The sequence below is a fragment of the Colossoma macropomum genome, unplaced genomic scaffold (assembly GCF_904425465.1).
Source record: "Colossoma macropomum unplaced genomic scaffold, Colossoma_macropomum, whole genome shotgun sequence".
Taxonomy (NCBI): domain Eukaryota; kingdom Metazoa; phylum Chordata; class Actinopteri; order Characiformes; family Serrasalmidae; genus Colossoma; species Colossoma macropomum.
Window position 1 is genome coordinate 11,315,671 of NW_023494810.1, and position 15,287 is coordinate 11,330,957.

A 15,287-nucleotide genomic window follows, 5' to 3' on the forward strand; every position below is an offset into this window, starting at 1 on the left:
ACTGGCAGTCATTTTTTTCCTAATTACAGGGAAATCACTGTCTGTGGTAAACGACCATATGCTACAGATACAGCAGAAAGAGATTAGGTTGAAAAACACTGAGTTTTCTTTTAACTATTGCACTACTGACAATTCATGATGGGTTCTATCAAGGGTGGCTTGTCCATTTCAGCCAATAAGGACTACTTAATAAAAAAAATGAAAAAAAAAATCCAACAATTTTAATTTTATAATCAGAACTCATTCTGAATATTTTCTGTCTTTATGTTTGATGGGCCTAAACAACCTCCCAATGACGGATGTGCATACCGACTAATCTTCATATTCGATTATCTGTCCATAAACCAACAACACGTCCTTGGCAACACATTCTGTCCATCTTTCCGTGATGAAATGTAATGAAAATCTGATTTCAGTATTCCAATGGTTAACCAAATACTCAGTACGCATCCCTACTCGTAACTAACTTTGCATATTTTGACCCTGTTATAGCGCTCAAGACCCAAATCTGACCACCAAATTTGAGTTCTCTCTATAATTTTCTTCACATTAAATGTCTCACACATGCAGAGCTGTTTTCTATTTGTGTCAGTGGAAAAGTAGTGATTGTTTAATAAAAATACTCTGGGTAGAGGAGGAAAGGGCACAACCGAAATGGGGTAAAATGTAACATTGATATTTTATGTAGATAGTTAACACAGGACGTGCTTTGATCATCTTCTGAAGCTCCCATAACAATGTCCCTTGTGCATTTTCAAAGCAGATTATTCAGATTCACCGTAAAGTCTGTTTTTGCATCATTATTCATCATATCATTTTTGTATCAAGGAACGCTTTTAATTAGAAGTTTTTTTTAAGTTACAGATTTCACGTACGTTAATCTCCCTCTCGCTGGCTGCAATATAGCACTGAATATAAATAATAAATGAGAGTTAGCCAGGCTAAAGTACGGCCTCCACATGGCAAGGTTAGTTGAACGCAGTGTTACTACTAAGCCTACCAAAGTAAATAATGAAACCATTTTTGGACGTTTTAATGTATAGATTCATCAAAAACATACTATATGTTGTGGTTATTTTTTCTCATTCATTTTGGTGAATATATCTCTTCATCTATGAAACAAATTGTTTGTATTTGTAGGTTTTGTAGGTTGCTAGCGTTAAAATTATTATAGCTTAAACACTTTTAAAATTATTTAGCAAAAACCAAACATGTTAGGTTGTGCCCTCTCTGCCCTACCTTTTAGCCTCAAATGCTTACTGAACACTCCAAATCATGCTCATTTGCTTCTGACCTCACAGACATCACAGCTTTTTCTCTTGGTTGATTATTTGGCTTTATTTTCTTTATTTTCAATAATCAGCTGTGAATTCAGAAAACCGCTGTATTAAGAAAAGCTATGCTTTTATATTTTATCTTTTTTAATCATCCATATTTTCACATATTCTCGCATGAAAAATTGACCAATGTGAGACTTACTAAGACTTTCAGAATCACGTCTTGGCTGCAGTGGTTTTTGTGTATCTGTAAAACACGGGGGATGCTGATGATAGTGCCGTGCCTGGTCTGAGTGAAGTTTCCGTCCAAGGGCACATCATTAACCAGTGTCTGGAGGAGAGAGGAGGTTGGTCAGTCATTTCTCATAAAGGAAAGTTCCACCATTTTTTTTTTACTTCAGTGTAATTCACTTATTATTATTATTATTATTATTATTATTATTATTATTATTAAGTGCCGTCAGGTTTTTCCGACTCCTGGTGACCATCTGTCTTCCCTTAGAATATCCTGTCTTGTGTAATTCACTAGCCCTCCTGTTATCCCCAAATATACTAACAAATCTGTGTAAAATGTTGACGTTTTTTATTTTTAATACAGCCAAAACAGCCTGGGGTCAAACTGACCCCAAAGAATGCTGACGCACGCAAAAAGTGTACAGGACATTGACAACATCATCATGTTAATTTTATGTTTGTCCCCATTAAATTAGGAAAAGTAATTAAATATGAAGCAAAAAATGTCAGTCATTTATTTAGAGACATTAAACATGGAATCGGGTCAAATTGACCCCAAAGATAATAGGAGGGCTAGAGAGGAACTATTCATGTGGGATGTTTTGAAGAAAAACAGATTTTTTTACAGCGTTAGTAATGGAACCAGGTGTCACAAACTCTATAAAGATCCAAAGAACTAGTGGTTTCTAAACCCTTCAAACATCTACCATCTTTATTCCCACTCTGAGCTTTTATATGTAATAGTGGTGATGCTAAAACGATGGTAAGTCCACAACAGTCAGTTTTCTTTGGGCACTATTTGTCCTAATGTCTGGCATGTACCTCCCATGAATGAATTTTAAAAATACACTGTAGGTCATCATAAAACAATATTTCACACATCAGGCAGTGTATTCATAACCATTTCAGGTACTAACTTTCTGTGAGGGAGCTTTTAGAGGTGGACATCTGGTTCTTATCACCACCACTGTGAACAATTCTGACTCTGTAAGTTTCTCTAGAACAGAGCATTTCACACCAAACCACTCTGAATGACTCTGTTTACATGTTAACTGTTTCATTATGCAGAAATTTGGAAAGATTTGTGGCATTCCCCTTTAACATCTAAAACAACTGAAGGAAATATGCACTATATGCTAATGGTGTACTAAGATACAACGTACCTCGTTTTTACTGTTTAAATGAATCATGATTTGATAGGCATTCCCGAGAAGTGTACTTTTCAAGGTCCCATCAGTCAAGTGTTCAGGAAAAAGCTGTTCTTTTGGAATGACATGATATTTCACCACATCGGCATCCTATTAGAACAGAAACAAACCAAATTTACAACATTACTCGACAGAAATACATGAGAAGACCACCTAAAACAAACAGTTCCTTTGATGACTTACCAGTTGTGTTAAATTTGCTTGCTCCAGGTACATCTGAACAGCTTTGTTGTGTGGAACAAAGATGGTGTAATCTCTTGAAGGGATGATTTTGGACAAATTACACAGCTAGAAAACAAAGAAAACCATCTGCTTATTTTGAAAGAGCAGCAGGTGTTGATACAGTGATGCCCGGCTCAAATTAAAGACACCCTCATGACCTGTGCATTGTGTTCTCGGTGCTCTACCATGCCTCACCAAGCTCATTAAGGGGTTGATAATTAGTTAATAAGTTGGATCAGGTGTGTTAAGAGTTAAGGGTGGCAAAACTATCATTTTTATTTACACAGTATATGATTTGTGTCACGTTTTCTTTTTCTGTGGTTGGCAAACAAGCTAAGGCACTAGCAGAACAGTGGTTTGACATTTGAAAAAGGCAAAGTAGAATGAATTCATTTTTGTAGTAATACTTTAAACAACTATAAAGAACTGTAAAAATTGGTTACTAAAGTAAGATCAGGCTATATTGTGCTGCCAGCAAATCTTCTACTTGTTATAATGCAGCTTATGCAATTACTTTACTTTATTGTTGTTCACAGCCTCCTGAGAAATGGTCCCAATCTCTACTTTTTTATGATACATCCTAGGAATGCAAAGTAGTCGCTACCCTGTGAGCCTAAAATAATGGACATGCCTCATAAACACATAAAACACAGCACTGTGTTTTATTTCAGCAGGGCTTTAGGCTCTACTGAATGAAAAACGCAGTCTAATGTAATGTGGTCTACTTACATTTACCATATATTATTAGCCCAAATTAACAAACATATACAGCCAGGACTAGCTTGAAGTTCATATGTATGATTTTAACTAATTTAAACTGATATGTATGAGTTTATCAAACTCAAAATAAAGTCAGTAGCTCACAGCGTTAAAGCTTTTTTGTCATGAGACTAATATCATATGCTAACCTTCAGCTAACAAACACAGTTGTAGGCTACAGCTAATAGCTACACTCAAAAAAAGCAACAAAAAGAGCCAGTTGTAGCCTAACTTAGCACTGTGCCATGTGGCTAAACATATACATATAAACATGAACATATACAGCCTGACTGGGACTAGTTTGAAGTTCATATATAGAGCTTAAACAACTGAAAATAAAGTCAGTAGCTCACAGCTTTTAAGATTTTTTGGCATGGGACTAATTTTATATGCTAAGTGTTAGCTAACAAACACAGCTAAAGGCTATAGCTTATAGCGACACCCAACAGAAGCAACAAACAGAGCTAGTTGTAGCCTAGCTTAGCACTCTGTCATGTGGCTAATATACATATACATATAACATAATAATATACACATACATATAACATAAAATAAACATATCACTGCTGTCAGAACAAAACCTTGTATCTCCAAAATGGTAACTTTACAGGAGAAGGAAAAAAACTACTGTACTTTTAATGTAAGTCAATGGAACCAGACGTTTTTTCCAAGTCATTTTGGGTCATTTCTTTTGGTCCATTCTTCATGAAATTTACATACAATGTAAAGGGCAACAGGTAACTTCAAATTATGTCAAAAACTCAAAAACAAAAACAAAAATGGAGATACGAGGTTTTGTTTTGACAACAGCGATATACAGCCTGACTGGGACTAGCTTGAAGTTCATATGTAGAGTTTAAACAACTGAAAATAAAGTCGGTAACTCACAGCTTTCAAAAATTTTTGTCATGGGACATACTTCATATGCTAACTGTTAGCGGACAAACATAGCTGTAGGCTATACCCTGATAGCAAGAGGATAGTGGACCACTGTAGACCCACTAATGGCAAAGCTGGCGGCCCACTGGCGTTTTGATCAGCGTTTTCTGGGCGGCCCACCGGCGGTTAAGTAAGTAAGTAAGTAAGTAAGTAAATTTTATTTATATCGCACATTTAAAACCAAAGTGCTTCACAAATTATGGTTAAGCAGAATAAAAGACAAAATTCCACTTTTTATCACTCATTTTTCCCTCACAGTCAAATTTACCAACTTCTCCTTCCTTCCTTTAGTTATACTAAATTAGTTTAGTAAATAATTTTAATTTAGCACAGAGTCAGCAACAATATTTTCTATAAAATCATTTTATATCAGGCCTAGTCATTATTTTTTTTTATCTCAGTTGTTTGTAATATTTGTCTAAGTTTATTTTCTAAAATAAAAGTCTCTGTGCATTTAAAATCTGTTTGAGGAGATTAAAAACTAGTTAATGCTTGTATGCAGGACAGTAATCTGGGTGGTCCGATGGTGGACCAGGAGTGGCAAACAGTCAGCGGGGTGCCAACCTTATGAAGCCAGCGGACCGATATATGTTCGCTATCAGGGTAGCTTATAGCGACACTCAACAGAAGCAACAAAAAGAGCCAGTTGTAGCTTAGCTTAGCACTGTGTCATGTGGCTAAACGTCCTATTTATGATTATGCTGTAAACTGCATTAAGGGTGGTTTAATCTCCACTATATTCCATTATTAACAGTTCTGGCTCTATTAGTTAAAACAAAATGTAAACGAGGAGTTATGAATCAATAAGTTGGGCTACTCGAACAAGTTGATCTCTCTTGTATAATTCAAAAACAGTCCTTAATACATCTGCCAGTTAATTAGGTAATCATTAACATCCTCAACACATGTTTAGTGCTCTGCAAGTACTGACAACAGTACTGACTCAGAACAGCGACTGGCACAACAGTTTAACTGGTTTAAAGTTTGCGAATTCAATCCTTGTGATGCCACAGCCATCTGTGATCAGGTGCCCAAGGGAGCATAACTTGCCCCCCTCTCCCCCACATTACTCAGAGCAAAGCTAACCAACATCTGTTAGTTGATGTAACAGAACTGGCAATTAGTGCTCAGTCTCAGAGGAGGAGTGAGCTAGTCTTACTAGCTAGCAAGAGGAATTGGACATGACTAAATTTGGCAAGAAAAATGTATCATGACTTGTAAAAACAGCAAAAGCAAACCAACATTGTGTTGTTGATATGACAAAATTGCCTCTGTTTTTTTAAAGATATACAGTGGAGTCCAGTCTGAGACCACACTGAAAATCAGGTATTTTTTCATTAACACCTGGAAATAAACAATAGAAAGTTGAATCTTGAACAATAATAAAAGTATGCCATTTAGAATGAAAAATAAATATTTTAAAAATCTGCATTATTTGTAGGTCATTATTCAAATTATAGCAAATTTGTGGAATTGACCATGTTAAAGAGTTGTTTTTTTGTCTTATCTGCTACAGTGATGCTAGAGTTCAGACTTTCAGGTGATTTGATCTGCTCATCACAGACTTTTGCACAAACTTATGGAGTCTGTGCCAGTTTGAGCGCATGCTGCCATTAAAGCAAAAGGGGGACATACTGTACCAAATACTAAGAAATTCTGCAAATCATGTGAATATTCGAAGATTCTACTTTTCACTCCAGTTTTTATGCTGATAATTTGTAATGAATATGAAGAATTTTCACCTGTGCTCTCAGACTTTTGGACCCAAATTGTACATACATACATAATATATATATATATATGTGTGTGTCTGTGTGTGTATTTATGATGAATGGACATATAGACATATAGAAATGGTATGGTTATGTTCTGACTGCGATGTTTTTCTAAAAATTAAATAGATGTTAAAAGTACGTGTTGCCAATTTTTCTCTCAATAAAAGCAAAAAGTATATTGTAGTATGTACTTCATGAATATACCACTACATTTTATTCCTAATACAGAGAAATTAAACACCAGTTTTGGTGGGCCTGAGTGAAGGGGACTTTAAAGAACTCAGTGTTTTAACCCACCTGATCCAACTCATCATCTGATTATCAAGCACTTCATAACCTGAATTAAGAGTGTAGGAAAAACACTAAAATTGGCCTCACTTTGGAACTCCAGGACGAGCGCCTCAGATCTGCGAATGATTAACTATTAAAGTGCTGTATAGGGGTTAGTCCGGATTTACCAGAGCAGCTTGTCTGAACAGGCTGAATGATGGGTTGTCATCCAGGGCCTCCATCAGTTCAGGGGGTACCGGGGGGAAGTCCGAAACAGGGGGTTTCAGAACCTGACACACAATACATTCAGCTTCACTTCAGTACAAATATTCATTTAGGAAAGGATTTTATACTCATAATCTAGAACATAAAGGGTTTTTTACAAAAAATCACAGTAACAATAAAGTAACAAAGATGAATGTACACTGTACCGGACACAATCTTGCTAAAAATGCATCGCCAGTACTGCAAACCCTAGAACTGTTAGAAAATGTCATCAAAAACAGTCAAATATATCTTGGTTTAAACGTGAGGTATGCTAATTCAACTAATGCTACTAACCTGCTAGCAAACAACTAGCCTAATTATTAATATAGTCAGTGCTGGTAATTGATAAGAATTTTTTGCTGGCTAGTTAATTGGTAATTTACCAGTCAGTTTTCAGTCAATTCAGCTTAAGCTAGTCTATACGAAATAATAAAAAGGTTAAACAAGTAAATAGACAGAATTAAAAGACAACAGCTTTGTAGCTGATATTAAAACCGTTAGCTAACACTAGTTTGAAAAGCAGCTACGAAGCTAACGCCTTCTAATTCTGTTTATTTACTAATTTAAGCTTACTTAATTTCCAGAGAGAGCATGCAATTATGTGTCTGAGACCAAACTGTGTTGTTTTAAAGTGAAGCTCTTTCTGGTTTGTTTAATATAATATTGGGTTTAAATTTTAGCCAACAGATTACATTCAGTACTTCAGTATTTCTGAAAGCAGATACATTTTTCACTCTTTTACTCAAGTACCGTTCAATTTAGAGACTTTTAAAACATTGGACCTCATTCACCAACCATTCTCAAGGAGATATTGCTTCTTAAAACCCACTTACGCAGTTTTTACGAAGATTCTGACATTCACCAATATTTTCTTATCTGGGATTTGTTCTTAGGTAGGAACAAATCTACACTCGCTCAAGAGCACAAAGGTGTGAACAGTTTCTGTGGTTTAAGAACACAATGTGAATCGGATGTAGACTTTTTATTAGGCCCTTTCTCAAGAACAAACTTAACAAATACTTAGGAAGATATTGGTGAATGAGGCCCATTGATGTTTTTCTACTTTTACTTAAGTGTCATTTCTGACTACCGTTAAAGACTAATCATGATAGAAAACTTTTTTAAATAACAGATTTACTGTGTTATGTAAACATTATTGAAGATGTAAAACCAGACTGTTGACTCCGCAGTCCATCTTTGGATAATTAGTGGCAAAAACAACCTGTTTAAAATCCAATGTTTTTGTGATGTCACAAAATCAGACTCAATTACATATGCTTGCATAGTCAGTTTAGCCCCGCCCCATACATACGGAACTTGTAATTAGTGTTTTGGCATAGAGCAGGACACCTAATCGGAACAGAGCTTATTTACATATATCAGTCTTTTTTTTGTTGTTGTTTTTTTTTTATTTTTTATTTTTACCCGATTTTCTCCCCAATTTAGTCGTCTCCAATTCCACCCCGTTAGTTAGGACTCCCCCAGTCACACGATGCTATCAACGCTAGGAGGGTGAAAGCTAACACAGGCTTCCTCCGAGACCTGTGAAGCGTCACCGCTTCTTGTCGAGCTGCCGCTCACGCAACGTCACTGGACAGCCAAACGCGCTCGGAGGAAAGCGCCAACCGCCAGATCTGTTACGTCAGTGAGTGATGGGGGGAGAAGGGCAGCCATCCCACCCACCCAGAGAGAGCGAGGCCAATTGTGCTCTCTCGCACTCCCGGCCACGGATGGCTGTAGCATCACCAGGGATCGAACTTGCAATCTCCTGATGATAGGGCCAACGCTTAGACGGTTGCGCCACTCGGGAGCTACATATATCAGTCTTAAAGGTACAATAACAAAAAACAGCCTGTGTAGTTCTAAGGGGTAAAGAGAGATTGGAAAATGGACATAAAATGAATTCTGACTATTCTTGGCACATAAACCCACACAAACTTTTAAAAACATGGTTCTTCAGAGGTTCTTTAGTAAAGAAAAAGGTTCTGTTTTGAACCATGAACACTTGAAGAACCATTTGCATGATTATAACATTCTTCAGATTGATGAAGAATGTGCTGTAGATGGTTCTAAATAGAACCTTTTTGAAATGGGTTCTACATAGCTCCAAAAATGGTTCTTTTATTGTTACAACACTTGTAAAAAAGATGGTTCTTCAATGGTTCTTTAGTAAAGAAAATAAAAAACTCAAAGAACTCTTTGCATGATTATAATGTTCTGCAGGATGATAGAGAATGTGCTGTAGATGGTTCTAAATAGAACTTTTTTGAAAAGGGTCCTACATAGCTCCAAAAAGCGTTCTTCTATTGTTACAACACATGTAAAAAAGATGGTTCTTCAGTGGTTCTTTAGTAAAGTGTTCTATCTAGAACCATGAACACTCAAAGAACCCTTTCCATGATTAAAGGGGTTTGTGTATCATTACATTGTTCTTCGGATTGATGGAGAATGTGCATTTATGTGCTACAGACGATTCTATATAGAACCTCTTTGAAAAGGGTTCTACATAACACCCAAACAGGTTCTTCTGTCGTTACAGGCTTGACACCATAACAATAGAAACACCCTTTTGGTACTATGAAACCATTTTAAAAAAGGTTCTATATAGAATCGTTTTCAGCACATTCTCCATCAATATGGAGAACGCTTCAATCATGCAAAGGGTTCTTTGAGTGTTGATGGTTCTATATATATATATCTATATTCTATATAGAACCATTTTCTTTACTAAAGAACCCTTGAAGCATCATCTTTTTTAAGAGTGAAGCTTTTTTGGTGCTATATAGAACCCTTTTCAAATAAACCCCTCAAAGAACCATGTTTTTTAAGAGCGTACTAAAGACTAAAGGGGAGACATTATTGTGAATAATAATAGAGCACTTACTGTGCTGATGACGTGAATGTAGCCATTGATTGCCTTGATATCTGGTGTAATAATGACAGCATTTCCAACTTTAAGCTCCTGAAAAGAAACAACACTGACTCATTCACAATGCAGTGATAGAGGAATGTAAATATGCAGATCAGCTGCAGCTTATTGTTTTGGGAAAGTTACCCCGTCTTTATCAGTGACCTCCCACTTTGTCTTGCTTATAGTTGGGACCATTTTGTTGACTTGCTTCTTCAGGTCTTCAAAAGTATAAATACCATCTAAAAAGTGAGCTCTGAACAGAACAAACAAAAAAACAAGTGGACAAGTTTACAGTGATTTCTCCCTCATTACAGACAGGTCACTCCATGATAATCTCTTTAGAGCTTACTGGAGCAAGTGAGGAAGCCGATAGTAGTCTAAATAAAATGCATCATCAGCAGCACTCAGGTTGTTAAAAGCCTTCTTTAAGGGAACTAAAGCGGTCACATTGCTGTCAGCGCTGATCACTGGGTGTCTCTGGAGATAAAAGCATTAAAGAAGAAAGAACAGATGTTTTATATGCGTTAGAATATGGATGTTTCAGCTCTGGTTCATTCAAAAATAAAAAAAACAAAATTAGACACACCTGTAGATAGCGGTTAAAATCGCTGAAGAGCCCGTTTTCATCCAGCGCCTGCAAAAAAATGAAATAAACTAATTAATAAAATTAAAGTGCCCACTATTATTGGTAATTTTATACTGTAAAAATATGCAGCCTTTAAGCTTAAAAAAAAGTCAGTAAACAGGTTAACCTGAAATGTTCAGCTTATTGAACTCCAAATAATAAATTAACAAATATAAAAGACAAATTATTCTTATGTTAAGTTCAATGAACTCAAAAATTTCAAGATATCCCAGTTACTTACCTTTTAAATGTTAAAGCTGGATCATTTTTACAGTGTACACTGTAAAAATGGTTTGTCAGTTCAACCTAAAAAACGTGCTTTGTGGTAAATTAACTAGTTTTATTTATTTATCAAAAATGATTGAAAAATTCATTCATTCAGTGTATTGATTTAGATTGAATAAAACTACCTGTTACCACATCAAGTAAATTATTTGTTTTTTATTTCTACAGTATATGAAAGTTTGATGATAAGTTGTACATAGCACAGAGTAACTATCCTACGCCCCACTACCATTTATTTATTGATTGAATGATTGATTGATTGCACAATATAGACCAGAAAGAAACAAAACTAGCAACAACATTGCTGACAAAAAGAAACCCAAAAATAATTTCATGAAAGGGTGCACATCATTCATTTTAATTTTTTCCCCAGAGGTTCACTTGATGATCACGTGGTTTTATGTATAAAAATCTGTTGCAGTTAATTTTTATATAATTTGATATAATGTCTGTTTTTGTTGCTGTGCCTATAAGACTGAAATATGTAAATAAGCTCAATCAAAAAGCAGTCCAGCATGAATGGGCGAGGCTAAACTGCTGTAGGCTGAATAGATGGTTATGTAAATGCCTTGTTTTTGTGACATCACAAAATAATTCACTCAAAACAGGCTGTTTCTGTAGCTTTGTTTCCACGTATGGACTGAGCTGTGTATGTTTTGAAACTTTAACGGCGTTAACACACTACAAACTCCATTAAAAAAAGAGAGGGAAATTTGGTTTTCTATGATATGGGCCCTTTAAACTGCATAACAATAAATAAGAACAAATACAGTGTTAGAGTTTGTGTGAAAGGAGATATAAACCTGTTTTTTTGAAGTTGACAAGCCTGTTAATTTTTTCTGAGGAGGTAGTCTCATCTTTTAGTTTCAGTAACACTTTAGATGTTTAATTTGCAATCGCTACATTGAATAATGTTCCTCTACTTTCAGAAGGAAACTTACCACAAGTATGTTGCTGTAGCACGTGATGCCGTCTCCTTTATAACCTTCACGACAAATACAGCTGTGTGTTCCATTACCTTTAAACGAACACGCGGCCTATAAATAAAAACATTTAGTGTCACTGTTAGCAGTTAAACTACAGGCCTACTGTGCGTTCAGCTTTAACATCAGATTCAAGTACAAGCAGATAATGTTTGTGTGTGTATATATATATATATATATACACAGACACACATAAATATGTATATATGTATATGTATGTATTGCTGCTGTCAGAACAAAACCTCGTATCTCCAAAATGGTAACTTTACAGGAGAAGGAAAAAACATACTTTACTTTTAATGTAAGTCATTGGAACCAGAATTTTTTCCAAGTCATTTTGAGCCGTTTATTTTGGTCCATTCATCATGAAATTCACACACAATGTAAAGGGTAACAGGCATTTATTCTCTGAAGAACTTCTACGTAACAGCTATTTTGACTGGAAATTACGTAAGTGAAAGGTTATCTCTTACAATTTGAACAGTACTGTAGCTAAGCATAATTTGTAAAGCAATAATAACCATTTATAACCATGTTCATACATACATACACCTGTATTAAAATGCACACACACATTTGTTGAATAAGTACAGTAACTGATTGATTACAAGCCATTTATAACTAACCTTTGTTATTTGGATAGATCTTATATTATGTAGTTGTAATTTATAAATTATAAATATTCTCCAGAAACTCAACAGAGAAATACTCCAGCAGCATCTGTAAATTAAAAGTAGAACACTGGCCTGGAACAAAAATATTTTTTAGGCTAAAGAAATTACTTTTATGGTCTTAAGATAAGAGACAATGGGCTGAATCAAATATACAGCTACAAAGAGTCCATCATTCTGTCATCTTTTACCATTTATAAAACATAGATAAAGCTCTCTTCAGATCACGCTACTCAAAATTCTTTTCAAGAGCTTAAAAACGGTCCAGTGCTGGAGAAAAGCAGCGGATAACACAATACATGCAGCACTGCCGTGTCTTTCTTATTCCCAAATCAATCCAGTCAATCAAATCACTGCCAGTAGGAGGATGTGATTTCACGTCAAGTCACATTCTGAAGAGAAACGTCAAAGCAAGCGGCTTCTTTACAAAGATCTCATCTAAAGTGCTCTAGAAAAATGGTTAGGAATGGAATAAAGGTTTTAAATAACTAATATTATGTCATAAGTCATAAATACTTTAATACATAATTAGGCTTATATCATTAATTATGTACATTAGTACCTCATTCATGTTGACTAGCCAGTTATGCAAGTTTTATGAACTGGCAATATAATCAAATATAAAAAAAACATATACAGACTATTTAACTGAATTAATTCAAACTGCAGTCCCATAGAAAAAAATTTACAAAATAATTTATATTCAGAATTTAAATATTTGCAAGGATTATGTCATGATCTATTTAAACCCAAGGCATTAATAGAGATAGTAATAAGCTAAATATATACACAACCATTATTTATAGGGTACTTTCTACTGGAAGATGTCTGTCCCAAATCCTAACCTCTAAATTCGCACTTGTGACAAAAATACTTTTTTTTTGCAATTATTTTAAATGTTTTTTTAAAGATCTTTTGAAGAGAAGTTAAAAGATTTAGATTTATCATGAGTTCAATTTAAATAAATAAATTCTATTTAAAAAATGCCTCATGTTTTTTATGTCATTACCAAAACAGAAAGAGTTTTAATCCAAAGGCAGAGCCTTATTTTAGCCACGCCCCTGCACCGTTATGTCACTTAGCAAACATGGTCTACTCTTAACAGCTTACATTTCATGGTGGAATCGATTATTGTGATTATTATGAATAATTTATTTGCATTATTTAATCATGCACTGAATATTTGTGTATATTATCATATTGTATTATGTCACCATAGTCACCATACATGTAATTTGCATGACTTTACCACAAGTAAGGGCTTGTCACAAAAAGTGGTTTTGCTCCATTTTATTATATTGCTCTACAGGTCTCAACAACACCCCTTACCTGTGGTGAATTCACAGTAAAGCAGAGTTTCTCAAGGCTTTATTGTTTCAATTTTAATATTTTAAATATTATTTCTTTTAATTATGTACTTCAGGAGCCTTAATTGCACGTTGTAGCCACTAATGACATTTGTGAACATGTTAAACATTTACAAACCAGCTCATGGCAGCCTCCATTATCTGTCAAGCAGGGGTTAACAATCTGACATATGAAGCCATCTCCCATGTAACCCTTCTTGCAGGCACATTCATTCTGGAACAACAACAGAGTAATTCATAGCTGATAACTCCATAATGGTGCACCACATCAAAATGAGATTACAGAAGTGCTAGAGATAAAATCTTTAGCCTCTTATCCTTTAGAAGTTAAACTGGCAACACTTTAACTGAACCCTGCTTATTTCTGCATTGAAATATGTCATGACAGATATGCTGTTATGAGTTGTCATGACAGATTTTGTTCAGTAACATAACAGTGTCATGTTACCATCTGTGTGTTTACATGTACTCAATATTCTGATCATAATCAGATTTCTGCAGTTATCTGATTATTCAAATGGTCACGTAAACAGCATACTCCAATTTCTTAGATCGCAGTAAGGTCTAAAAATCTGATTAAGAAATCTGATAAAGAGAGCTGGATTTTAGCTCAGTTATCAGATTTCTCAGTGCATGTAAACTCTTACTCTGATTTCTTTCGGATTTTTCAGTCTGTGCATGTGCAAAACAGACCGCAGTACCGGAAATAAGCGAGCAGCGTTGCCACAAGATGGCAGCAAAACACTTTTGAAGCCACGCTGAAACCAAATACATGCTTGACGAAGTAAAGGATTTAAATATTCTTCATATTCTAGATGATGTATGTTCATACTTTCAGGTAAAATGGTGTGATGTTTTTTTAAAAAAAAAGCCATGTCAAGAACTTTTACATTAATTTGAGTTTTACATTACGTTTACGTCACGTCTTCTTCTGTGAGTTTACAGGCTGGTTGCAAAGCAGAAATCTGATTACTGCCTGACTCATGTAGACCCGGAGTTTCCCCATTATCTGATGACTCAAGTGCATGTAAATGTGTTGATTGGATTACTGACAAAACCTGATTTTCTGTAGTTGCTGGATTAATAAGTGCATGTAAATGCATTGTCATGACAATTGTTTGATTTTATGATAGCTTATGTCACATGATAAGTTCACTGTGTACATCAAACATTATGACATCTTTAGGGAAAATTAACAATGATAACATGACACTTATATTTCTGAACAAAATTTGTCATTATAACTCATGACAGCATTTGACATCTACCATGACATGGTCATGGTATGGTTATGTCAATGTTACATAGCAGAGTGGTAAATAAAAAAGCATTGCGTACATTTTTATTAATTATTTCTCAATTCTAGCTCATTGAAATGAGTGAAGAAATCTCTACATTCTTTGTATTAAACAGCTGGCAAAAATGTGAGCCTGATTTGTCTGTAATAAAAGGAATATACACTATATTGCCAAAAGTATTCACTCGTCTGCCTTC

The 15,287-nt window shown here is 35.1% G+C and overlaps 1 protein-coding gene across 1 annotated transcript in view; it reads right to left on the reverse strand.

The window, feature by feature from the left end:
- stab1 (stabilin 1) overlaps positions 1–15,287 on the reverse strand; it is an 89,594-nt gene that overhangs the window by 43,620 nt on the left and 30,687 nt on the right. Inside the window, exons 26-35 of the mRNA XM_036559229.1 lie at positions 13,912–14,007; positions 11,714–11,809; positions 10,449–10,496; positions 10,212–10,339; positions 10,007–10,115; positions 9,836–9,913; positions 6,873–6,974; positions 2,903–3,007; positions 2,675–2,809; positions 1,480–1,608 (exon numbers count right to left, since the gene is read on the reverse strand). Of these exons, the coding sequence (XP_036415122.1) occupies positions 1,480–1,608; positions 2,675–2,809; positions 2,903–3,007; positions 6,873–6,974; positions 9,836–9,913; positions 10,007–10,115; positions 10,212–10,339; positions 10,449–10,496; positions 11,714–11,809; positions 13,912–14,007 (1,026 nt within the window). The remainder of the gene's footprint in view (positions 1–1,479; positions 1,609–2,674; positions 2,810–2,902; positions 3,008–6,872; positions 6,975–9,835; positions 9,914–10,006; positions 10,116–10,211; positions 10,340–10,448; positions 10,497–11,713; positions 11,810–13,911; positions 14,008–15,287) is intronic.